The sequence below is a fragment of the Anolis sagrei genome, chromosome 2, assembly GCF_037176765.1.
Source record: "Anolis sagrei isolate rAnoSag1 chromosome 2, rAnoSag1.mat, whole genome shotgun sequence".
Lineage (NCBI taxonomy): Eukaryota > Metazoa > Chordata > Lepidosauria > Squamata > Dactyloidae > Anolis > Anolis sagrei.
The window spans coordinates 35786143-35813541 of NC_090022.1; the positions used below are offsets into that span (position 1 = coordinate 35786143).

Here is a 27399-nt window from a genome sequence, read left to right on the forward strand (position 1 = left end):
ATTTATTATTTGCCATAGTTATATCTGCCTTTCTCTACCCCAGCACGGGGACTCAAGGCAGCTTACAATGATTCAATAAAATGCAGCAGTATCAGTAAAGATTCAGTAAAATGCAGACTTCATAGCTCTCAGCAAACAAGGGAACAGTGGAAAACAAACCAGGTTTCTGTGTTCACTACTGTAGGCAGAGGGTTAATCCAGCTGTTAATTCTGGTTACAGTAGACCTACTGAATCAACAAGTACCTATGTGTTGACTCACTGTACAACAGTTCATTCAACGGGTCTACTCGACAATGAGATTCAAAACTGATATTGCTTCAGTTAATTTAAAAAATAGGTGGCTATGTAATGTTATGAAGTGATTTACATAGCAAGTTTGTAAAGAGGCACTTGGCTAGTCACCAAGGATGAGTAAGAATGATCTCTAGATGAAAAATTAGAAAATCTTTTCTAACCTAAAACATAGCTATTTTTTCTTTTTTTCAGGTCAATTGTTTATCACAAAGGATAAACAATAGTATAAGTGGACCTGGAAACAAAAGATTTGTTTCCTAATCATTCATATCTTTCTTGCATGGACATTTTGTATAAAGACTACTGGGGGGGAGGGGGTTGAGTCTAACATCCATCTTCAAATGGGTCAAGGTGATACCAGCAGGTGTTCATTTCTTCCTTTAAATGTGTAAATACATATTTATACAGCAACTCAAAGATGGAGAGCCCCAATCTAATATGGCAAAGTCAAGACAGACATTATTTCTGAAGCAATAATTTGATTTGCTTTGAACAAAGCCGGATGAAAAACATAACTCTATTGTGTATCTTTCGCTAAATATTGTGTGGATCAAAAATACCAGATAGCTATTCAAAAGATGTAGAGATTACACAAATACCATACAGATCAGAATCTAAGTACAGCCAAGAATTCATCAGGTCCAGCATCCTCTTTCTAACAGCGCCAACAAGACGCCTCCCAAGCAGGGCAGACAGCCAACACCTCTTTCTCACAATTGATCCCTAGCCATTGCTATTCAGTACAATGCTTGGAATAGTTACCTTCTGAGACTCTGGCCTGAATACTACAGTAAGACCCAACTGGAATAAATCCACTAAATCCATGGGATTTACCTACGTGTTGACTCACCATTCAACAACTGATTCAATGAGTTGATTCTAGGTGGGGCGAACTAATAGGATTCAGGTCTGTCACTCACAGAATTCCAAAAGGGCATACAGGCTGGGAGATTTGGGGAGCTGTTGTTAAAAGGAACTTTTCTAAAAGTATTTGAACTTTGAGGTATCACACAACCTCCACAGTTAACAGATGTTCATAAATCTATCTTATTTCAATTTATGTAACACCCCACCAAATCATTCAAAGTTCATGTCCATCACATGCAGGAATGTAGTCTCTGCAGTATATTGAACAGAATGAACATGCTTTCTATAATCTCTAATAAAGATTACACATGTACTGGCCAAATGCAGTTCACATGAATGATGGGTATTATCTTAAGCTATATTTAATAGTCATGTGCCTTCAGGCCAAAAGGCATACAGTTTTCGGGTTTGTTTTCGTCTGACCCCTCATTTTGTTTACCAGAAAGTTATCTGAAGGGGAGGAGTGTTTTCCGTTTCATTCAGCAGAGATGCAGCCCATTGGCTACAATGGGAAACTTTAAAGGCTAAATCCTCAGCCATTTTAAGGCCTATCTGCATGAAACCTGCCTCAGCTTTAGACCTCATTTACAACTGCAGGCCTGTCGAGTTTCAAAACAATTCACAAATCTATAGATTTTTAAAAAATTATTTTAAGTTTTAAACATAACATTTTTTTAAAAATAAGACAAACTGCAAGAAAGGGTTCTGGGAATTGTAGTTGCCAGTTGTGTCCATTCTCAGCCAATCAGAGCATGGACACCACTAGGCTTTTTACTGGCTGAGAGACACACACAGAATGAAACTTCAACTCCCATCATGCTCCAAGAGGAACTTTCAATGGTCACTCTATGCTAGTGCCACTGGGAAAGCGATTTCTAAAGGCCCTCTCTAGAGGAGGAGGTAACTTTCCAAGAAAAAATGGAAGACACTTCTTCTGCCGGGGAGAAAAAAAGACGCCACTGATCCCCCTGCCTCAGGTATTTTGTAGACTTAACTATTTCCGAAAATATTGTCTCTCTGAATTCGTTTCACTGATCTTCTTATCTCTCCCTTCACCTCTCTTTTTCAGCAATTACATGAAAATGACCCTCCGATAACTACAAATGTTTTCATTAAGAGTGATTCAGGCTCAATTTCAATGTTTAAATGGTATGACATAATGGAAACAACTGATTTCTGGTGGGTGCAGAATTATGGATACATTTCTTTATAATAGAAAATTAGAATGAGCAATTTTATTTTTATAGTACAACATAAGGAGCATTTGCAATGTGGGAAGCATCTAAAGATCAGATGCCTATTATTTAGTGTGCCCACTCACATAGCTGAAGTATCAAACCGTCTGGCATGCACATAGTTTTCCATCCTGAAACTTAGTCAGTGGAAGGATCAAATTCAAAGCATGCTTATCACTCTAAATGTCAGGGCACTGGAAACGCAGGTATGAAAACGAAAGGCAAATTTACCATCAGAAATTGAGTCTGTCATTGAATGCGCTGTAAGACTAGAGAGCAGGAGGCTAGATTTCCTCAACAGAGATGAATAAGGGCACAGATGCAGCCCAATGAAAGAAGATGCTGAGAAGATCCAATTTCACTCATTACGGACTGCGAGATGATTCCCTGACATCTGCTCTACTGTAAAAATAGCTTGTAAGGGTGGTGAGTGGGGAGCAGAAATGGTAGGAGTGTGCTTGGGGGAATTGGCTGCTGCTGGAGGGGCAAGTGTCATAACAATAGCTTAAAGATACAAGATAGACTAATAGCACTCTTACTTACAGTTCCTTCAGGTTCTTCAGCTTGGCAAATGCATCCTCATGAACAGACCGTATGGCATTAGCTCCAAGGTTCCTATAAAAAAGAAGCATTTTCTTTTTTTAATGCACACATGTTGATGGACAATGTCACAACACAAAATTCTGCAGCCATTTAATAATTCTTCTAGAAAAGGCACATTTTTGCTTTGAACACTACCAGTTTGCTTCAGGGACATTTACAGAGCCAGTGCTGGCCCCACCATTTGGAAAAACAACTTAAGGCAACCAAGGTAATGTTTCACCACTAAACTTATCAATACTCTAGTAGCTCCTTTTCTACTGAAGAAAGTAGTGATATATGTGTCAAAAAACCTGTGCTAGGCCCCATAAACTAGCATGCAGACTCAAATGTGGTAGAGTATTGAAATAAGATTAAACTGCCAGTCCAATAAGCTCATGTGTGGACTGGAAAGAGGACGTCACCTAGTCCTTTTTCTCAAAATATCCTGGGGTGTTCTTTATAGAGTCCTGTTCAAACCACTTGCCCATTCACAGCAATGTAACAGGTTATTAGGATGAACTGGGATGCTATGCATACAATCTATGCCTCCATCCAATTCCCCCAGTCTTTTCAAAGCATATTATATAGGCTCAGGAACATGATACATGCATTATACATGCCCTGGAGCATTTGCATATGATAGGAGACCCTTACAGACCTTAATTCCTAATGTATTTTATACTGGCTGTATGTGCACAGCTCAAGTGGAAGGAGAAAACAGCCTATGGGAATGCTGTGCAAGCAATATATACACTACAGAAGTCATGATGCCATTTTAGGTGGTATTTCCATGTTTCATGCAAGCAGTGTTCCAGAACGGATGGGAAGCCCTTCTGATGCTGCAATTATAACCTGAACATTTTGAATGTACTTGCAATAAAAAAAAAACTCCTACTTTATTAACTACTTTAGGCATCCAGAACTTTCTTGTGGGTTTCCCCCATAATCCCAGTACTTTATTTTGGGGTGTTTTATATCAATTTGCTTTCAACTATGTTGCTTTCACAGCTAAAGATGGCAAACAAAGGGCAAGCTACATAGTGGAACATCTTTGTCAAAGTTTTAGCCTGAAAATGGCAACGTAACAATTCACTCTGTGATCTGCTGGGAATGAAGACAAAGGCCTAAACCCCATTTTTATGCCCAGTTGGAACAGAGCCATTGAAATAATTGCCGGAATGATAAGTCAACACTGAGGCAAATTCAAATAACTGAATGAGTCTACAATTGGGACTGGCAAATGGATTCAGGCCAAATATGCCACCCGTGTTCTCCTAATTTGGCTTGCCTTTCTGCGAGTTCATTTCAAGCAGTTGAAGAAGAGGACTGCTAAAAACAGCAACTTAGGCAGTCCACTTGGGTTGGGGGGCAGAGAAGGAACATCAGTGACCCACTTTTGTAGTAGTAATGTGCTCGCTGCTTTCTCACCCTTTGCTGAATATACAACAAGTTTAGTTTGGGAGGGAAAATGGACACTGAAAGAGGAGGGATGGAATGCATGGGCAAGGAAATAGGATATACTTCCCACTAAGATAGAATATCTGAATAAATAAGATGCACTGCACAGTACACATTTCTTTAAAAAAATTAAGAGCATGCAAATTGGCCATGTGTCCTATAACTCTCTTCCAGGCAGGAGGGAAAAAGGCAAAGTTGGAGCTGACTTATAATGAGAAGGAAGCAGCTGGCTCTCACAAATGGACTGGCTTCTCAGCTTACAAAGATGCTATTAAATTGCTTGCAGCCCTTTCCAGCAGCCACTTCTGGCAAGCTTCACCCCCCCCCCCCCCAACCCAGCCACTTTTCTTCAGAATTGCAAAGCATTGTGGGTTACTCACAGGTGTTCCAGGGCCTCCAAGCCTGAGAATGCCTCCTTGGCCACAGACTTGATCTTGTTTCCAAACAGAGTTCTGCAGTTTCCAAACACCCAGCGTCAGATAAGCAATGGAGGGAGGGTGGGGAAGGAAAATAAAAGAAAATGAAAAGACCCCAATTAGCATGGCTCTATCTGATGAAACATCCCCAAATAAGGCACTGGGAATACGATCTGTGGAGATTAAGGAAGCCAAAGTATGCATACCCTCTCCCCTCCACTGAAATTAAATACGTTTATCTTTATTAGAACTTAATAGCGATGATAGCTTTACACAGGACACTCTGTACTGCATTAAAAAAGGCAGGTTTGCTTTGGTTGCTGGGAAATGGAAGTCAGAATATGGGTTGACCTTCCCTTATCAGACAGAAAGCAGTTTAAAGGAGACACTGGACTCGCCTCAACACATTTCACTCCTAATCTTTTCACAGTTAGTAATAAATGTTTTACAACACAGGCCAATAGTACCTAGGGAACCCTATAAGATTTCCAAACCATGGAAGCAAGAGGGTGAGATAGAGAGGAGAACTCTTTCAAGAAATTTCCAAAAGCATCAGAAGGTCAAAACATCTTTACTTATACTGTAAATTATTGTCATTTAAGGCACTTAATAACTACCCAACATACAGCAATGAAAGGTGCTTGAAAGCAATGCATGCTGCTTAATACGTTTATGTTCCACCTGTCCCTCCAATAAGTTAGTAAAGTACTGAATAAAGTGTAACACTCTGTGTTTTGTAGGTACCCTACTCTATTCTTAATTATGAGTCGGTTTTGGCAGCTGAATGCATATTTCTGTAGCCACACTGCACATAATGGGGAAGTGGTTTTAGAAAGAGAATTTTTCCACAATATGCCCATGAACACACTTACAACTAGAAGATGACACATCACTTCCCAATAGAACCCACAACAGAGCCAAAATTGGAATCTGTGACTTGTTTAGAAAGCCATTTTGGGATTACCAGAAAGCATGACAATTCTGGCCCTATTATATCAGAGACTGGAGAGACACGATGACCAAGTCCAGGTATTGTTGGCTTCTCTAGTTCAACATCATGAATCACAGGTCCTCAAAAGTCACATGATTTGGAAAGTGGTTATGTGTGGGCCTTCCTCCTCTATTTTTGCTTTTCTCACCTCTCAAATATACTGTTGCGATGTCCTCAATATTATTTGCAGCAAGAGGTCAACTTTTCTTTTTTAAAGTCAACCAATTTGTACTTAAGGAACGGGAAAATTTATCCTGCGGTATTTGTTCCTCTTTCTGCCCTCTGCACATAAAAAAAATGCAGTATGGATGTCCTAGTCATGTAAACTTATCTAGACTAATCAAATCAAGGATTTTCACCAATTTGAAAATGTGCTAAGCTTTCCCTGCTATGTTGGCTAAACTGGACAGAAGATCCTTTGTTCAAGGTGCCCTGTAAGACTTTATCGTATTATTTATCTCTAATTTCTGGTCCTTACCTTGGTGTTTTATTTTGTTTTTAAATGTGCTGTTGTCCCTCCTGAGTACTGATGACAGAAGAGATTCCAATTCCAAAATAAATTAATTTAGAAAGGTATGTCTGAGTTCTCAAAACCTTCTTGCATTTCAATTTTCATTACGAGGAATATCTCAAGAGTTCTTTTCAGTGTATAAAAATCACAATTATGTGTTGAGAATGTGGAATATCCTGGGGTCAGTAAAACCCCCCGATTTAAGAACGACTACCTACAATGGAGGACTGGGACTACAGGTAAGCAGTCCAGAAATATATTTGTGAATTATTGCCTCACAAAATGCAAAGCTGCCTTTTATTGGTATAGTGCTCTATTTTGCTATAGATCTCATCAAGTATTCGAAGATACTCATCTGTGGAATCATTTGTATTTGGCAGCGCTTTAGGAAGGTCAGCAGTATCTCAAAGTGTTGCCTCAATGGACTGGAAACCTTACAAATGTAACTATTTCAAAACAAAACTGCACAGTAGGCAATGTACTGAAAACAGCATACAACACAGAGATTCACAGAACCATAGAATGAATCACATTAAGATGCCAAGATTACAGTATACCTTTCTCTCCACTACACTATTTATTACAATTTTTGACTCATGAAGAAATCTGTGAGGCTTCAAAAGGTAGCATGGTGCACCCTTTCGGTAGATTCAAAAAAAGTGGACTACCCAAAGATGGATATTGGATTTGTTTTTTCTTGGTTTAAAAGCAAATACGTCTATAATGATTTTTTTGTATGAAGATACCTAATTTAGCAGCAAACAGTGGGATCCTACACATAAAGAAGTGGAGTATGTTTCTTCATATATAAGGAGCTGGTTTTTTCCTTCTTCTTCTGAGGGTTTAATCCCTCCAGAACCAGGGAAAGCAACTTGATACAGCTTCAACTGATGTACTCTACCTGTTCCAATACTTAGGTTTGTTTTCATATCTGGCAATACAGATATTTTCTCAAGAAACTAGCTGTGTGCTCTTCTATCATAGTGGCCTGAGGATAGATGCAAAAACTTTTTTTTTGGGGGGGGGGGGGATATTTCAAAGTTGAAATGCTAAATTATATTGCCTCTATTACATTGCCTTTGCTCCTTCTTTATTTGTTGCCATGGAGTGACCTGACCTTGAGTATACAAATACTTCCAATAATACCAAGGTAAATGTAGATACAGGGACCTTTCTTTTCACCACATGCTATTGTGCCATGTCTGCCTAATGAAGAAGCCTGTGAAGCTTTGAAAATTCACATTACACAATATCTTTCAGATTGGCAATATTTAGCCTCCACCAATCAGATCTGTTCTTATGGAAAATAATACACCATGGAGTGTTGCTGCTCAACCCAGTGCAACCTCCATAAACAAGCCACTCAAAGAAAGAAGTCAAACCAGCTTCATCCGGATCATAACACAATGTGAACAATGTGTGGTGCTTTTTAAAAAGGAGTGAAATTGTATTGCTTTAAAATATGTTAGCCACCTTTGTGGGTGAAACGTAAGGTATAAATGCATAACACAATAACAAGAATAATAATCCCTTTCCTACTCTTCCCAACACAGACATTTCCTGATTCAAAATACTGTATAATTATACAATTTCTAGGAAAATGATATAAAAGGTCAAGGTCAAGGTCTCGCCTGACATTAAGTCCAGTTGTGTCCAACTCTGGGGGGTAGGGCTCATTTCCATTTCTAAGCCGAAGAGCCGGCGTTGTCTGTAGACACCTCCAAGGTCATGTGGCTGGCATGACTGTACGGAGTGCCACAACCTTCCCGCAGAAGCGGTACCTACTGATCTACTCAAATATGCATGTTTTCAAACTGCTAGGTTGGCAGAAGCTGAGCCTAACAGCAGAAGCTCACCACGCTCCCCTGATTCGAACTGCCAACCTTTCAGTCAGCAAGTTCAATAGCTCAGTGGTTTAGCCTGCTGCACCACCAGGGGGCCTATATACAAAAATGATAGCGACAGACAATAATCAAAATCAAAGGAGTATTGATCATAACAGTTTCAAAATATACTGTATAGTCAAACAGGCCATATTTGTTGAATAAGACGGATAGTAAATGGATGCCAAGTAGTTTTGAAAGTGCCTCCAATTATTATGCTTCTGGCAAGGTGAAATTTAAGTGTCAGTTTCCCTAACAATGCAAGAGACCAAATTCTAGCTAAGCAGCAATGAATGTATAAAAACTTCATATATTCTTGCATATTCTTGCTATTTCTAAATACAAGATAATTATAAAGGAAATTTTCATTATATTTTTCATAAATAGATAAAATCTATAAAGTACTTTGAGAGAGAAGGGGGGAATTAGTTATACTGTTAATCCATTCAGAACACTTGAGCCAAAATGGAATTATTCCAGCACAACAAATACATATGTTCCAATGTGCCAAAATTATTACAGTCTCTCCAACATTTGTCTGACAAATCATTCTTGATTCTGTGTCATCTTAAGGTGCACAAATACCAGTAATGTAATAGAAATCTCCCTTACCAAGGCAAACAACAACCAAAAATGTCTTGCTGGTTGTCAGTGGCCTTGATAATATCAGCGCTGTTGGAGATCCACACAGTTTAGAGAGCTGTGAATAACGGTTGAAACAGCTTGTAAGGAAAGCTGAAAAATAGTTTCAGCAGTTTATATTAAGTATTCTGCATATCTATCCAATTTCAATAAGATCACGCCCTTTATCCTTGAGATAATGTCTTTCACCGCATACTGGTTGCCAGTCACACCCAGGCAAAGCTAGTGGAACAGATGAAGGAGCTATCAAACAATACTTTAAAAAACTGTATCTTGGCTAAATTAATCAGCTCTTTTGGGCAAACCAACCAAACTTTTGCTATGCTTGAGCTTCAAACTGCTCCTCAGGTTAATCCCAAAAGGAGCAACTTGAAAAAGCTTAATAAATTAATTTTCTGTCCTTCAAAATCAACTGTACAGTCCAGTGTTATATTCTTTTAACAATTTTGTTGTTGTTGTTAAGAGAGATCCGAACACAGAAAAGTTACTTCTGGTGGGCACTTGGTAGTTCCTGGGAGGTACAGTCCCATTCCCAATTTCTGAGAAAGATAATGTCTGGAGAAGAGGTGATTGTATTTGCTCCAGAGCTAAGCTGAACTTCAGTGACATCATTGTACATACTGTATGTCCTTTTAAAAACTATTTAATTATCACAGTTTTCCTCACAGGAATATTGAGAACTGCAAATCTGTGGGAGAGAGGAATTTCTGACAAGAGAATTCTCAGCATTTGTGTCGATTATTTTCAGGATTCCCTAAAAGAAGAGGACTTCCAGAAAGTGGGGAAAGGAGTAGCACCCCTTACACAACTGAATGGGAAAAGGCAAGTTAGATAATGCTGATAAAAGTAAAATGAAAAAGAAACAGTTATTATATACATGTGTATAATTTGACCCTCATGCGTTAACAGTGGCTGTTTTTAATGGGGGCAGACAGCTTCTCCAGTAAGGTCCAATAAAAATGGCCACAGAACTCTCTGCAAATAAGCATTTGCAGGAAGCACTAATTAAAAATGGCTGTCACCAATCCACTCTACCTCAAGCAATTAAATGGTTGGTGCGCCATGCATTTCAGGTCTTCCCATCTTACTGATAAATGTCGCTCAGGACAAAAAAGAAGGCGAGGAAGGAGGAAAGGAGGGCATTCACTTGAAATCCGCTTTGTGATAGGTATTAATCTTAACTATATTTCTTTATATTTAGTAAGCTAAAGTGATTAGAATAGAAGGACATTATACAATTTTGATAGATGCTTTTGCTTGATGCAGGGAAAGGTCAAGTGTGCTATTAATGTATTTTAATGTATTTTTATTTGTATTTTATTTGTATTTTTAAAAGGTTGGTTATAAGGGAGGGGGAGGTTCTGTGGAGTGGGGTTTAAGTTGTATTTTTTAAAAACCTAATTTAAAAATTGAGGGGGGGGGGAGAAATCCACTTTGTTCAATCTGGCTGTAATTTCACTTTCTGATTTGAAACACATTTAAATCATAGGGCAGCTTTCAGCTGTAATTTCAATGTGGTTTTTAGTCCACGCTTCATTTTCTGTAAAAAATAGAATTGTATTTAATCTCTTTGTAGTAGTCAATTTATTCTCTAACAAGAGAGATATTAATATTTTATATATATAAACAAAATGTCTAATATGGAGGTGGGATGAGAGGGAGGCTTGTGGTTCCCCAGTGATTCCACTCATACAGTTTTGTGCCAGTGTAGTTCGCCTATCACTTCAGAAGCAATGTTTTAATTTAGGCCGGCTTTCTCTATTGTGGAAAACCTCATCTATAATTCAAAGAAGGCTAGTGACTTGGCCTGCCCCCTTTCTCCCAGTTTAACACCTTCAATATGCTGAACAAGGAACTGCAGTACTCTTTGCGAAACCCTTTCAGCAGCTTATCCACAACAGATCAAAAGGGGAACAGCTTTTAAAGCAATCTCTAAAGCACTGGGGTAATTATTAATTCATTTGAAGGTTTCCACCTAAGTGTCTATCCCACACACACACATACACCCCTCCTCCCTCCTTATGCTAATACAGTTAAATGCCTGCTGGGCTGACAGTTTAAACACAGAATCCTGCCTGACAAAAAGTGTGGAAGTTGGGTTTTGATGACTTTTTAATGAAAGGTGGTATGCACTGAGCAATAAAACACCAATAATCATACAATTATGGTCTAAAGTAAGTAGTGAAAAAGTGTGTGTGTGTGGTGTGTCTAATTACATCAGATGCATTTAAAAATTAAATAGAAAGAGCTTTCACCAAAGTGCGAGCTGCTACTAACAGCAACTTACCTTTTGGTGACTTAAGTGAAATATTAAACTCCTCCCCAGCTCCTGATTTCTACACCAAAAGCAGGGGGTGAGGAAAGATCATTACACATTTTCTAGCATTACTAAGTATCAGTCTATTCCGCGAAAGTGAAATTACCTCTGTAGTTAGAAAAGTCAAAGCCTTTTGTCATTGCTTTAGAACAGTGGTTCTCAACCTTTTTTTGACCAGGGACCACTTTGACCAGTGACCAGTCTCCAACATTAGTCCCAAAAAGGTTACAAATCAGTTTTTAGTCAACTTTACATTCGGTTTGGGATGCTGATTCAGAAAATTGCATTGGATAGACCACATCAGCTCTAGTTTCTGATACAGAACATATGCCATGGTCAGTAACAGGGAAGGAGTGGCAGATGGGGTGAAAGGAGAAGAAATAAAATAAAATAAAGAGGAAGGAGGCTCAGGGACCAGATTTTTGTCCTTGCGGCCCATTGGTGGTCCATGGCCCACAGGTTAAGAACCACTGCTTTAGAATATCATAGCTGTTGGCTCCATCCTTTCAATATGGAGCAAAATAAGATGTATTGTTTCCCAAAAGGCCAGCAAAAGGATACAAAGACCTAATGAGAAAAAAAATACATTCCAAACGATAGTAATGGGAGCTTTCTCTTTTGTTTTTTCAATATCAATCTGCAAACTCCCATAATATGAGCTTCCCTCTGTATAGCATCACCAGGCTGGCTTGGCCCCTTCTTTCTCTCTAATCCAACTCATGATAGTTACTTATAAAAAGAAGGGATAACTGTCAGTGGACTTGATGAATCTTGTCAGCCTCTCTGTTACATCACAGATGTTTTACTCCAGGGGACAGCACGCTTTTCAGGCCATCCTGCCAGGCCCATAAACCACGGCTTCTGTTCCCCTAAACAGGGAGCCCCTACCACAACCACGCATCTTCTCTGAGGATTAGCAAGGGTCACTTCATGTGCTGAATCTTCTAAGGTCACCTGCACATTCTCTGAGGATGGACACTATTGTTCTAGTTGCCATTCTTCATTGTTATTAGGTGAGAGAGAGAGAGCTTCAAAACAATTCTGTAACTCCAAACGTAGAGAATGATCCCTGGTCCTTCTATTTCCGTGTATAACATTCCTCCAATCTCCTGTGTTTGGCAGCGAACTCCTCCTCAGGAGTATCTCACATGTTCCTCATCTAAGGCAACTTGCTCCAATCTGCCTAAGAAAACCTTATGCTCCCTGATACACTAGAGTAGATACACATGCATCAGCTGATGTAGGTGATTACAGCAGTTCCCTTGCCTTACATATTCAGAAGTCTTAAGTAAGCACCAGAGCAAAACTCCAGACTTAATACTCAAAACTCCCCCGCTAAACACTCATGCAAAATGTGTACTGGTCTTGTCCGTTAAGACAGCCTTGGTTCAATGAACCGATAGAACTGCAAGATGTGTACCACTGGCTATCAGAGACTGAACTGAAAAGCCAAAGTATCAAAGATTCAGCTACAGAGTTAGTAGCTGTTGGCTCCATCCTCAAGCAAGTTGGTGACTCAGCAGAAGCCCTGCCCCCAAAGACCATGTGATCTGAGCGAGGACATGGCCCAAAACAAATACCTCCTCAAAAGCCCTAATAAACAATCACCAAGGAATCCAGGATGACTCCCAAAACTCATCTCACTTTATGCTCTAACATCAAAAACTTAGTTCAAAAGACTGAGGCAGCAGTTATATGATGGTCTCTGAAATAATGCTGTGTTTGATACAGAGACATGCCCTGCTAATAAAAAGTAGTTACACACTCCATTTATTGAAAAAACCTACACGCATGGCTTCAACAGATTTCTCAACTTGATGATCCGACAACTAGAAGACATGTTGAATGAAGTACATAAAGAAAAAAAGAGGAAAGGTTTTTTTTTTAACAAAAACTAACAACCCTTTCAAATACACAAAACATTTGAGATACTCACAGCATGCTTAAGTTTTCCAGGCCTTTAAAGGCTCCACTGATGTCTTCTATTGTGCCTGAAATCTCGTTATGATCCAGATCCCTGGAGAGAAGAAGACAAAAGAAAGCTTCCAATCAGTTTCCCAGTTTGTGAGTCAAAAGAGTGGAAGGGTAACCTTTAAGGAGAGTTTACCAAAGGCCTCCTTCTTTTGTCTCTACAACATAAAGCGTTTGTCAGAACTACCCAGTCCTTGTAGGAAAAACAAAGGTAATTAACTCTGGCTGACTAGACCTGTACTCCTCAGTTTTGTTTCCTTTCAAAGAAAACTTCTAAAGTGACACTTCTGTTGGCTAGATCCAAAAAAAAAAATTCTCCTTCCGGTGTTACAGCAAAAGAAGAAAGGGGGCTTTATTCCAATTACTTGGAAATCAGAGAAAGAGCAATTTATGCCATTGTAACTATAACTGGAAAGGACCTTGGGAGCTGCCAACCTAGTCAACAGGCTGTTGCTCAGCACAGTTCTCTTCTTAAGAAATGAGTAATTAGCTTTGTACTGGACAGGGACAACCTGGATCTCAAGGAAAGTTACTTTTCTGTTGCTAATGGAGTTGAAATATTATTACCTGCCTTTTATTGCCTTTTGTCCCTAAACCCAACGCAGTCAAGAAGGGATGTGGTGTTTGCCTGCACTGAGATCCCTCCAAAACAACTGAACTACAATACAAACATCACCCAATGCAAAATGTAGGCTTGTAACTCTACTATTGTCACGTTTCTTTTTAATTTTTAATATCTTTTGCCTGATGAAATAAGCCAGGGAAGCTTTAAAAGCTTGCATGATATAATTGTGAATTTTGGTTGGCTAATGCGCTCTTTTGATAATTTTGTATTTTGGTGTTAAATCAGCAATTTTCACCAGTTTCCCGCCCAGTTCTGCTCCTGTACATCAATCTTTGAAGGACCAAGATATGATATGCTTCCGGAAATGGGAATATAATGTGCGAGTGACATTAGTGCATTATACCATTTATGTATCTATTTTTGTCAACTGAGCTTTGTACTACATCTCCTATGAGTGGGGGGAAGAGAAAAAGAGAAAGGATAGTTGGTTGCTACGATAATCTTTCTAAAGGAGCCTGAGATGCCTTTTAATGCCAAGGAAAAGGGGCAAAGCATACTTTCACACAAAAAAGTATAGGGATTCAGTATTCTAGTCCAGTTTTCTTTGCATTCTCTTTGCTTTTCTCCCAGCCCCTGTTGCCAATTTCCTATTCTTTCTGGATGGCTGGCCCTGAAAGCATACTGCCTTGTTAATCATTCTGCTGCGAGGTCCCTGGCCCTGACCTCTATTTGAATAGCTTCGCATTTCAGCAGTTTCACACCCACCAAAGGCTCCTCAACAATAGGGCATAATTAAAGCATGCCCAGCTCTTTTTCACCAGGTGCAGGACCCGATGGGCCTTCCTCTTGATTCAATTAGAACTTGCTCTCCACCCTCCCTTTGCTCTTTGGGCCCTTGAATACAAAAGGCGACCCAGAATTAGCTGCAATCCAAACACAGTTTTTTGGTTTGGAAAAGCCTTTCGTTCTTTTCTGTGCCTGCTGCCTAGGAGAAGAGCTTTTCTGAAAGCATGCATGGGATTGAAAAGTGGTTCTGGGAAAGGCAAAGAAACATAAAGCGCTTCCTCCCTCAGCTCAATGGGAAGAATAAATAACTGCCCAGTGTGGTAACTAAGGAGCAACACTCTTGTTTCCTTTCAATTAAGCCCCAAACTCCAAACAAAGTGCTGTATCAATTATTTATTTATATATATATAAGTATTAAGTGTTGCTCATTTACCTTAATTTATTTATTTTCAAAAAGAAAATTCCACATGTACACCGTCTAAGCTGCAAAATCACACTGGAAAACTAGCATTAAGAATTTCAAGGCATTGGGGGATTAGTAATTGTGCATGCATACTCTGAAGGCATTAAAAGCCAAGATAAATTGTGGGAAAAAGAAGAAGAAGAAACTACATCATCATGAAGTCTTTTACATCCAAACTGAAGACAAATAATTTAGTAGTAGTATAACAATGGGAGGTTTTCCCTTGTCACATCAAGCATGGGAAACCAGGCACAGGATTTTTTCTAAGATGGGAGGAGAGTCATTCAATGGGCGGAAGTCATCTCTCAAATTTCACCCACAAGTTTAAATTTTGGTGTTATTAAGAAATAAATATCAAAATCAATCATTGTTAATACTCTAGAGGCCAACCTGGCCAAAAAAAAAAAAAAAAGGAAAACCTGAAACACGTACAAAACACGTAAGCTTTTGAGTCCCTTGAAAACTCCCTCTGCAATATGGCTGATGAAGTTGTGGCTGAGCTGGAGTATCTGTAGTCCTCCCAGGTCAGCTAAGCTCCCTTCATCCAGTCTCGTTAGGTTGTTATAAGACAACGACCTGGAAAAAAAGAAATACAGAGATTGGGAACTCAAGTTCTACGTTATCACTTCCCAGCAGCAACACTTTGTTACACAACTAATCTCACTGTCATCTTCACTATAGAGAGGATACATATTCTCAAAGCAGGAATGTGTTTACAAATGACATCAAACCAGAGAGAATATTACTTTACTGTAATATTTATATTATAACCCAAGCAGTTCCTCTAGGAATCTCAGATTGTTCATGTGCAATGTTTCTAATCCCCGCACATACACCTTGATTAGCATATAACGGCCTTGCACACAGAGAAGCCATTGAAATCCATGTGTACAATTTCAACAGAGAAGAGGAAACCATGAAAATGAAGAAAATCTGGCTACCAGTATTTTAAAAAAACCTCTAAAATCAGGATAGTAAATAAAGAGCAACACTCAAAAAAGGGGAGAATTCCAGACAAGAATCAATCAGGGTCGGCTAACACCTCCCAACAAAGGAACCTCAGGCAGCACTAAGCCAGGCTTTGAAGCTACAAGGCCATTAAATATAATCAAGGTGGACAATTGCAACATTCATTCCACAGATATATAAACCTCACTTGCCTAGTTTCCAACAGACCTCATAACCTCTGAGGATGCCTGCCACAGATGTGGGCGAAACATCAGGAGAGAATGCTTCTGGACCATGGCCATATAGCCCAGAAAACTCACATCAAACCATTAAACAGTGTGGGTTGTTTTAAAATCACTAATCACCACATTTTCCAAGAGGGTATGAAAATACAATTGACCATTTTTATGCCTCCAGGGTTTTTTTTTTTTTTGGGGGGGGGGGGTAGGGTTGCAGTGGATTCCTTTGCTTTCTGGGGACCTTTGAGCATCATCTCCTCATACTAAGCACATGGAATAATAGAAGCTGTCATTTTCCGCATACATATAAGCTTATTAAACAAAGGCACTTGAGAGAATGCTCTCTTGGGGTTTGTCATTGAAAAAAAATGAAGCAGATATTTTCTGATGCTATTCTACTGCTCAGTCCTGCCAGCTTGTAGTCTCCACTTGTTTCTTCTACCCAAGAGAACAAAGGGGAGCACCAATTATGGAGCGAATTACTAATTATGAGGTGAAAGCAATTACAGTTTTCTAATCTTTTTTCCCTTCAGGGAAGGTGTACTTTTGATAGCACACTTTTGATCTTGGAATGTGCTTCTCCACGGAAACCTCTGAGCAGCACAACATCAGTGAGAGCACTATTGACCCAGAGGTACAAAAGGGCTCTTGTTTAATTCCAGACCTTACGAATTTGGGGTTCTTTCAAGTACTATAACACTTGTCTTGTAAAACGTTATTTTACATTAGCCACCATTCTGAAACTTTATTATACTATGGAACTTGCAACTGATTAGTTTATTTATTTATTTAAAGCATTTATATTCTGCCTTTCTCACCCCGCAGGGGACTCAGGGCGGAGCACAACACACATATGGCAAACATTCAATGCAGGGACATAAAATCATAATCATACACAAACATTAAAATCACTTATATCCACTTTAAAATCAGTTGCTTAAAAACCATCTCAGGACATATTTCCATTATTGCCTCATTGAACTGCCCCAAAGGCTTGGTCCCACAGCCAGGTCTTCACCATCCTTCTGAAAGATAGGAGGAAGGGGGCTGATCTAATATTGCCAGGAAGGGAGTTCCATAACCAGGGGGCAATCACTGAGAAGGCCTTGTCTCTCTTCCCTGCCAAACGTGCCTGTGACCATGGTGGGACCAAGAGCAGGGCCTCCACAGAAAACCTTAAGTCTTCGTGGTGGTTCGTAAAGTTATGGCTTAGTTTCTTCAGAGCAATTCAGTGTGGGGAGACAATAAAAAATGTATAAAGAAGAGAACATCGCTAGCAGACACCACAGTTTCATGAATTATTCAGCTTCTGTTATAATGTAACAGGAGAGACTATATATAATTTTCTCCCTTCTAAACTTCCATATTTCTCTTGAAGTTTTTGCTCTAACCAATGTTTTTAGTGCTATGAGTGAGAAAAACATCAAGGGTAAACATGGAAGTTAATAGCACATGTTAGAGTCCAAGTCAAAACGGACACATTTTCAAGTACTTTGAATGTCGTTTCTTTGGCAAACATACTCTATATCTTTTGTAAATGTGAACAAAAGTGATAATAGTGCTAGTAAAAGCATTGCAAAAAATTCATAAGAGACTAATGGCTTTCAAGAAGGCATAGGGCAGCACACATTTGTTTCAAAAAGGCTGTAGCATTGAATTATGCAGAATTGGCACCTAGTCAAAATTATGTCCTCACCTGTGATGAAAGAATTTTCAAGGTGGTTGCAAGAGAAGGAGAAATCAAATGCAAACAGGTAATGCTAAACTTGGCTGGAAAAAATATTTCCTTTGATACGCAGCATGGGGGTTTCTGTCAGAACTGGCAGAGGCATGTTTCTTTTCTGACATCATCTATTGGCAGGAAAAGCCAATTTCAGAGTATCCATCAATATGACTGCAAGTGACTGGAAAGATGCATGACCTTGCACACATTTAGGCAGATGCACCCATGTAAACTAATGAGGATGCCAACTATTAATATTGTTAGGGAACTGTTTTCATATGCAAGTAATGGGTAACTTTGTATACAACATCTGAGACAGAACAACCACTGGAAAAGAGTTCACACTCTAGTATTTTCCAGTCCATCTATATCTATATCTATATTTATATCTATATCTATATCTATCTATCTATTCTCTCTCTCTCTCCACACACACACACACACACACACTTTTAGGCAATATCTGAAGGCAGTTCAACAAAAATTAAACAGAAAGAACACATAATACCCTAACACACAATTAAAAATAAAAGATTTAAATATTTAAAACAGTAAAACCTTTTACACTGCCTGGAAAAGTAGAAAAGGTTTTGTCTGGCATCTGAAGAACATAAAGTTGGTGCCATGCATAATTTCTGAGCAGGGGGAGCATTCCCTATGCAGAGCCTCGTAGTGAGACAGTTTTCTCTCACATTGAAACAAACTACATCTGGAGACGGATATCTGCTAATGACCTTCATGTAACTGGTAGGTTGATACAGAAGCAAAGTCCACATTAAAATATGTGACTCCAATGCTATTTAGTGTCTGGAAAAGTAAGCTCTGAATTGGGTCCTAAAACAAAGGGGCAATCTACGAAGTTAACTGAAAACTGGTGAGATATAATTTGGGTCACCAGTACCAGTCAAAACATTTTCAGATACAGTCTGATGAATAGCCCATAGCAGGAATACTTTGACCGTTAACCCCAAAGTATTTTATTTATATATTCAATTTTTATCCCACCTCTCTCCCAATATAGGAACTCAAGTAAGTCAACTCACAGTTCAGTCAGCTTCTGACAGAAGTTCCATCCAGCAGGGCTGATGTGTGATATCAAGTTATTATTAAGATGAATCTGTTGTAGAGATGCAAGGCCATACAGGGAGCCGCTGTTCACTTCTACAAGAGCGTTGTACTCCAGGTGGCTAGGGAGAAGACCATGATGGTTACACATAAACCCAAAGCTAACAGTGGTTTTTAAAACAACTCATCCAATGAAAAATTTCTTATAAAAACAATTCTATCCAGTGTCTTCCTTCTATTATTCATTAGTTTATTTTAAATCAAGGACATGTTATTGTCGTTTTCTCCTCATCCTACCACTGGTTTTAGCATGCTATTGTTTGTCTTGTTTCTTGTTCTTCGTTCTCATCAAGACAACTCTGGAGTATGGTGACCCTATGAATTAAAAACCTTCAAGAGTCTGCTCAGGTCTTCCAAACTCATAGCTGTGTCTTCCTTGGTTCTTTCCGTATATGATACAGTCTTCCTCTTTCCCTGTGATTCACTCTGCCTCATTATATGTCCAAAGTACAATAGTTTAGTCATCCAGGGAGATGTCAGACATAATTTGCTTTAGAACCATTTTTTTTCTTTCAGTAGTCAATGGTATCTCTAGAACTCTCCTCTAACACCATATTTCAAATCAGTTAATTGTCTTCCTATCACATTTGTTCACTTTTCAACTTCAACTATTATACACAGAAATTGTAAATACTATGGCACTGAAGAACTATATATTGGTATTCCGTGGTGTATCTTTAGACTTCAGAATCTTATCTAGTTCCTTCATAGTTGTAGCTTTGAGTCCTGGACTTCTGATTTCTTGACTGAAGTCTCAGTTTTGTTCAAAGAATGAGATAATATACAAAAATTAACTATTTCAATGCCTTTATTACCCACTTCAAAGTTATGTAAATAATCTCATTATTGTTGTTCTTAATATTCAAATGAAACCCAGTTTTTGCACTTATTTATTTAACTTACATCAAGAATCATTCTAAATCTTTGCTATTTTTGCAAGTAATATGACACAATGTTATCACATTAGAGCTCTAAAGTTCAAGTCTGTGTTTGGAATTCTCAGCCAGAGGTCCTTGGCTTCCCTAAACTACATTTCCCAGAATTCTGCAGGAGCAAAACAGGCAATTGAGAAATGGAGACCTGCGCTTTAGAACTCTAATGTGATATTGTTGATAATCTGCATATATTAAATTGTTGATCTTTCTATTCATAATTTGTATTCTAACTCTGCAATATAACTTGGTGTGTTTGTTGAATTGTTGTCCATCAAAGCCAATGTACATCATCTTAGAATGCTACAAAATCCCCTGCAGGGAGGACTTTTTTGGAGGCTTTTACACAAAGGCTGGATGGCCATCTGTCGGGGTGCTTTGAATGTGATTTTCCTGCTTCTTGGCAGGGGGTTGGAATGGATGGCTCATGAGGTCTCTTCCAACTCCGTGATTCTATGACTACTATCCCTCAATTTCTTACTGTTCCTCCTAACTTCTAAAGTAACAGCATATTTCCTATGCATGCATACCAAGTACTAAGTCCCACCATATTAAGATATATGTGTACAAAAGTGTTCCAAAAAGATGTTACTATATTTACACCTTTCAGATACAAATCTCGGTTGTTTACAGCTTTGCTACTACATGGTAGGATTACTCATGTCTGGAAAAGAAATGGCCAAAAGATTGATTATATTTGATCACTATAACCGTGTTTCAACTTACAGAACTTGCATTTTGGCCAGACCCCAGAAAGCTCCATCAGTCAGTTTGCTTATGTTGTTACGCTGCAACTTCAGAACTTCTAAACTCTCCAGGCCTTGAAATGTCAGGCCATCTATCTGACGAATGCGATTTCGGTTTAGTTCTCTAAAATTTAAGAAAAAAAATCCACATATATTGGTTAATCCAATCTTTTACAGTGCCCTCAGTCTCACAAACACACCAGCCAACAGCCAGGCATTGAACATTCCCACAACATCTGCCTGCGAAAGTGGGGAGAGTAATCTTGGGGGCTGCTTTTTGAATAAATTCAATCTTGATCCAACATATTCACAGACATTATATTCTAACCAGGCCTTTCCTTTGTTCTGACTTTTAAATTTGTCTATAGTAGCTCAAGACATTCACACAGTAAACATGTTTAATAAATAACTATATTTATTAAGTGAGGAAGACTACAAAGGTTTTCAGATACAAAATTTAAATGTCTCTTACAACTACACAAAGAATCAGTTCAAACGCTAGAGATAAATAACAACCATGGATCTGATTTTTTAAAATCTAAATAAAAATTGAAGCAGGACCCAGACATTTCAACAACTCATTTTTTCCTACCAATTCATATTTTCCTTCTTTCTTAAAATTCTATTCCAAATTGTGTGAACTAGACTTTGAGTCAGGTTCCAAAGTTCTAGAAAGCAACAAGCAAATGTCAAAGGCAAAGGTCAATTATATAGACATAAAGAACCTTTACAGATGCAAATGTGTATTTATGATCAAATGCAATCTGGTGCTATATCCTAGCTAGAGAAACAAAGTGTGTGCAAACTCATCAAAAGCACCATTTTGTCCATCTACATGTCAACTGTGTACTTTAATGGCCTTTCCTGGTTAAAGTTTATTACTACATAAAGACACATGTGTGGTCCTGAAATCAGGGTCTGAGAAAGCCTGCCGACCTGCTTTGCATTCACTGTCTTTTTGTAAAACAAAGGGGAAAATAAAAAGAAGCGAGAAAAATATTCACTTTGAGTGCAATGGGGGCAGAAATGATACTTTTTGAGATAACTAATGCAATAATTAATTTTGAAGGATTTTTGTTGTTTTGTAAAGAGTGTGATGTGCCTGTGGGACCACCAATCTCCCCTCCCTATTTCTGATTTGTTTTATTAGGTGCCGCCATTGGGCCATTAAAATATAGTTTATTCAATGTTTTACAGGCGCAGGGTGAAAGAATGATTGCACTTGGTGAGTATGTCCTTAGGGAACGTTTGTCTCCATAAACCTTGGTTAGCCATAATTAAAGTGCACATTTCTACTCACAGTTGCATTAGCCTGTGCAGCTTGAATCCTTTAACAGGAATCTGGCTGATCCTGTTTTTACTCAGGCGAAGTGTTAGCAGGGATTCCGACAGGCTATCAAAAGCCTTGGTCTCCAAGATGCTGATTCTGTTGCTCCCCAGAGAGCTGCAAAAAAATTCATCACAGAACATCCAAACGGTTATGTCAGAGGTCTCAGGTCAGTCATTCTGGATTTGAGTGGCTGAGCAATAATAGACACAACACATCTGCATCCCCCCTCCACTGCTGATCAGAAAAAGTTTTTTCCTTCCTTTAGAACATTTTAGGCAGCTGATAAAAAAATAATCATAACTACTTTATTTTGTATTTCGCCTCCATCTCCCTGAAGGGACTTGGGACGGTTTACATGGGGACAAGTTTGATTAACATAGTTTAAAATATAACACAATAAATTTCATAAAACAACATCATAAAACAACATAAAACAACCAACATCATAATGCAGTATAAAAAAAACCATCAAACAATCAATAGCCTGATATAGTAAACAGTTTCTGGAGTCAGGTGGGCAGGATGGTGCAAGTCAGTTGTAAGGACAGGGCTGATGGATAAAGTGCAAAAGCCAGATGACAAAATTAGGAATAGAGGGAAATATGAGGTAGAGAACTACGTCTATAGATGGGGAACAGTAGTAAAGTGCAAGGACTAGGTTTTGGGTCATACCGGCAAGGGGGGGGGGGCGCAGAGTTATCTGGGGAACTGTCTAATCAAAAGCACAATGATATGAGAACTCTTAAGGTTCTATGATTCTATAATCCAATAGTATCTTAAGGGTTCTCTTATGATCTGCCTAAATGGTGCCAAAGGAAGAGGGAAAGCCTATTTTCAATCTTCAATATCCCAAAGGAATCAACAGCTTATATGTTCTATGTCAGTCTCTAGACAAAAATCCATAACAATAACAAGGGGGAAAGCCCACTGCAACCCCACAGGCACAACTTGTGAACACTGGGGTTTAAAGCAGCTTTTCTCTACCACAATTTCTAATTATTAAATAGGAATTACTTTCAGTCTACTCATAGGGATGTGAAAAAAAGCCATAGGCAGGCTTCAAGATCGCAAGGTCATCCAAAACCCCACTGATGGCCAAGAAAGGCCAAACAGTAGCTGGAAGAGGGGCAGAGGACACAGATGTGAAACAGAAGCTCAAGGGGAGGCGTCAATTGTCTATTGTAACCCATGAGCAACACAAGTCGAAGTATCTTAATGTCAGTCCTTTCTGTACAAATGGATATTTTCCCATAATTTTTTTATAGAAAAAGCGCACTTACAGTTCCTTAATACGAAGCCCGACTGGGAAACAGCCACTTCGGATTTCTGTGATGTTATTTGAGCTCAGATCCAATGTTTCCAGGGCAACATAAGGCTCCAGTTGGCTCGCTTCAATGCTATGGATCTTGTTGCGATTCCTATAATGCAAAATTGAGAAGAATCTGACGTGATCTACTTTTTCCTCTCCTTAGGTTGCAAAATAAAACAAGTACAAACAACAGAAACAGTATCTCATCACTTTGATTTGGCTCTGGGCTAATGTTCAGGAGAGAGGGAATAAAATTACTGGAAATTCTTAAAATGAGATGAAGTAATATCCATCAACAGAATGGAATAGAGAAACTTACAAGTTACACAGAACTATCCACTGGATAGAATAGGAAGAAAGCTTTACAGTTATCTGTTCACATTGCAAGACTGACACTTTACCCCAACACAAGATGGGGAATGATGACTGAAATCCAGCAGTATATATGAACATCACCCAGCATGTTCTCTAGTTTTCCCCTTGAACTTCCCAACAGGTGTCCTTTGGGGGGGGGGAGTATTTTTTTATTTTCCATTAATTGTATCTTGCTAGCGATAGCAAAGTTAAAGTATAGCAAAGCTAATTTCTGAAATCAAGGGGCCATACTAACTTTATTTATGACAACATCGTTTAGTAAACATTTCCCCTCCCTCCACATATTCAGAAATGTGTTGGATTTGATGCCAAATGATTTTAAGAATGGATTCATCTAATGACACAATACAGGCAATTTCCAAAATAGAAACAAGATATATTCTGTGGATTGTTCTTAAGTTGAATTTGTTGTAAGACGGAACAGGCACATTTTTAAGTGTAACCCCAGCCATCCAGATAGATAGATAGATAGATAGATAGATAGATAGATAGATAGAGCTTTTGATAACATAGGAAAGAGTTAACACCCCTGGGGTATTTGTTTCACTGTCTGTGCCTCTGTTCAGAAGATTTCACCACTCTATCTGTACCTGTGATAATTGGATTTTCAAAAATGTGGCTTGTTGTGGATACAAGGAGTGGTGATAAAGCTTCTGTGGAGACATCTTTTCCCCATGATAACTCTTTCAGGAGTGAATTTCCTTTCCTAGGGGTAGATTTTTCTCAGCCCTGTTTGTAACTATGAGTCATTTGTAACTTGGGGACCGCCTGTATATAAAAACTAAAGTGATTTTTCAATATATCCACCACCTGCAACCTGCCTCCGTGCTCACATGTCAATGTGATGTGTTTGTAATGTTAGTATGCCCATTAAATATTGGCAGCTATGTATATTATTAGTAATTTTTGAGCTCATTACATTACAATGATTAGATTACAATAGGGAGCCCCTGGTGGCGCAGTGGGTTAAACCCCTGTGTCGGCAGGACTGAAGACCGACAGGTCACAGGTTCGAATCCAGGGAGAGGCAGATGAGCTCCCTCTATCAGCTCCAGGTCCTCATGTGGGGACATGAGAGAAGCCTCCCACAAGGATGATAAAAACATCAAAATCATCCAGTCGGCCCTTGAGCAACGTCCTTGCAGACGGCCAATTCTCTCACAACAGAAGCGACTTGCAGTTTCTCAAGTTGCTCCTGACACGACAAAAAAAAATTACATTACAATGATGGGGGCTGGACTATGTTGCATAAAAATGGAATTTTATTTGGGACAGTACATTGATTTAGGTGATGTTATTTAAAGTGACCAATGGTATAAGTTGAAAGATACATTAAAGGTCTCAAAGATATTGTCATCACAAGCTCGTGTTTATTTCTGCCACTTCCTATCTAATTCCTTTGAACATATAATGTATTAATTATACAAACTTAGGAGGAGGGATATATCCTGTTGGTATTCAAAATGCCCAACTTGTCTGCACACGTTACTTGAAATAATGAGCCTCGCTGAGTTCAATATAACTAAAGATAACTTTTCCTCTTCTTTTTCTTTTTCTCCAAAATAAGCATGCAAAATCTCCATCAGATAATGTCACTACATAGAGTGAGTGAATGTTTAACCCTTCTTTCTCCTGATACTTTCCAAAACTCCCTCATTTAAAAATAGAAGCAGCTTTCATTGGTATAATGGAGGTCTTTCTTCAATTGTCATGGGGTGGGATATTTTGGGAAGAGAACGAGACCCACACAAATTTCTTCCTGAGTAGTGAAAGGATGCATATAATGCATATAATGAAATATATTGTTTGGCTCCTACACTCCACTTTGTTGTTGTTGCGTGCCTTTAAGTCATTTCTGAGTTATATCGACCCCTAAGGAGAACCTATCACAGGGTTTTCTTGGGGAATTGTTCAAAGGGAGTTTGTCCTGCCTTATTCTGAAGCTAGAAGAGTGTGCTTTGTCCAAGTCACCCAGTCGGTTTCCATGGCTGAGAGAGGATTCAAACCCTGGTCTCCTATGTCCTAATCCACCATTCAAACCATAACACTACAGTGTTTCTACTAATCTCAGATAACACTCTAGAACCAGGGCCTTAGTCTTAAATTTTATTTCATAGAGAAACAACACAGCCAATCTGGGGAAAAAAAATCTTGTCTTGATTGCTACCTGTCAATCATTGCTCACAATTTAAGCCAAGAATGCAGTTAGGAAGAAAACAAGACACTGTTTTTTCCCCCTCTATGCACTAGTGAGAAATGATAGAATAAAACAGGTGGTGCAACTTCAAAAGATCATGGCTTTTCCAGGAATACCAGAGTTTGCTTTAGAAGGTAAGGTTACACCTTAATCCCAGTGGGTAGGCCAGTGCTAAATGTCTCTCTGTGAATATTTATTGATAAGTCTTTTCAGCAGGCTTTTTCACAACTAGATGTAGGAGGGGGAGACTCTCCTTCTGATGCTAAAGAGGTGATGTTTGTTCCAAATGGTAGAAGTTATTTTTGGTTTTCCTGAAATGAGAATGGGGAGGAGGGAGAAATTGCACGGTTGACCTTCATCTAGTATCAACTTACAGTACTGGCCAGACTTTGTTAATTGAGAAAAAGAAACGTTAATACAGCAAAACTCTATTAAGGCACCACCTGCTATAAGCATCACACACAAAACTAAGCTTCAAACAGGAATGGATCTCTGCACATCCCTTTTCATTCTATTAATATTCAAATATGTTTATGTACAAAGAAAGCAACATTTAAACATTTAAAGCTTGCAAAGTCTTCGTGGATGCATTCCAGATCCTGTCTATGGAGCTATATCAAAAAGAGATGGTTGCATAAAACAAATACACATTTGCTGTTAAGCATGGGCCTTCCCACCTTCTGTCTTTATTATCAGTCTGTTGGACTATGGTAAAGTTAAAATCTTTACTTTCACTAAATGCCCAAGAGATGCCTTGAATCATCTGTAAGGGCACAGATAAAACCTGATCCCAATGCATCACGGTGTGTATAACTCTCACACAGTGAGAATCTATGTACCTGTGATTGTATCCCATGTGGCGTAACTGGCATCTCCAAACACCAGGGTGGGGGACAGTATTCATAGCCACCATATTTGTCACAGATGGTATCTATCAATTTAGATGGACTGATAATCTGACCAAATAAAAGCAGCTCATTATGTTTCAAAAGGAAAGTAAGATGATGCAATATTATTTGACAGAGAGAAGCCAATTCTGCCTCTACACCATGCTTTTGCACCTAAGTCTGCCATAAAATGAAAAAAGGAAGCAAGCTGGACTGGTCAACTTATGGATGCAAATTGCCATTTTAGGAGATTTTATTGTATTAATTTAATGTTTTAACTATTGGTGTTTATTGTTGTTATGTTATTTATTGTATTGAATTGTAGCATCAAATATGTGCCGGCTGGAAGCCGCCCTGAGTCCCCCCTAGGGGGTTGAGAAATGCGGGGTAGAAGTGTTTTAAATAAATAAATAAATGTGTACCCTAGCAACTGCTGTAATAAATCAGCATACGCTTTACTTCATATTAATCTGAGCATGGTTTTCTAGTTTAAAAAATCCCTGTTAAAAATGGTTCTTGATGTAAACTGAGTGTTTGGCAATTTTTGGAATCATGTTGTGCTTCATAAAGCAAACTGTGATGATTGTAACTAAGTTCTTCAAGCAG

At 38.8% G+C, this 27399-nt stretch overlaps 1 protein-coding gene across 1 annotated transcript in view; it reads right to left on the minus strand.

The window, feature by feature from the left end:
* LRIG1 (leucine rich repeats and immunoglobulin like domains 1) overlaps positions 1–27399 on the minus strand; it is a 131028-nt gene that overhangs the window by 19075 nt on the left and 84554 nt on the right. Inside the window, exons 4-11 of the mRNA XM_060766402.2 lie at positions 23306–23443; positions 21996–22139; positions 20676–20819; positions 18936–19079; positions 15415–15558; positions 13134–13214; positions 4818–4889; positions 2941–3012 (exon numbers count right to left, since the gene is read on the minus strand). Of these exons, the coding sequence (XP_060622385.2) occupies positions 2941–3012; positions 4818–4889; positions 13134–13214; positions 15415–15558; positions 18936–19079; positions 20676–20819; positions 21996–22139; positions 23306–23443 (939 nt within the window). The remainder of the gene's footprint in view (positions 1–2940; positions 3013–4817; positions 4890–13133; positions 13215–15414; positions 15559–18935; positions 19080–20675; positions 20820–21995; positions 22140–23305; positions 23444–27399) is intronic.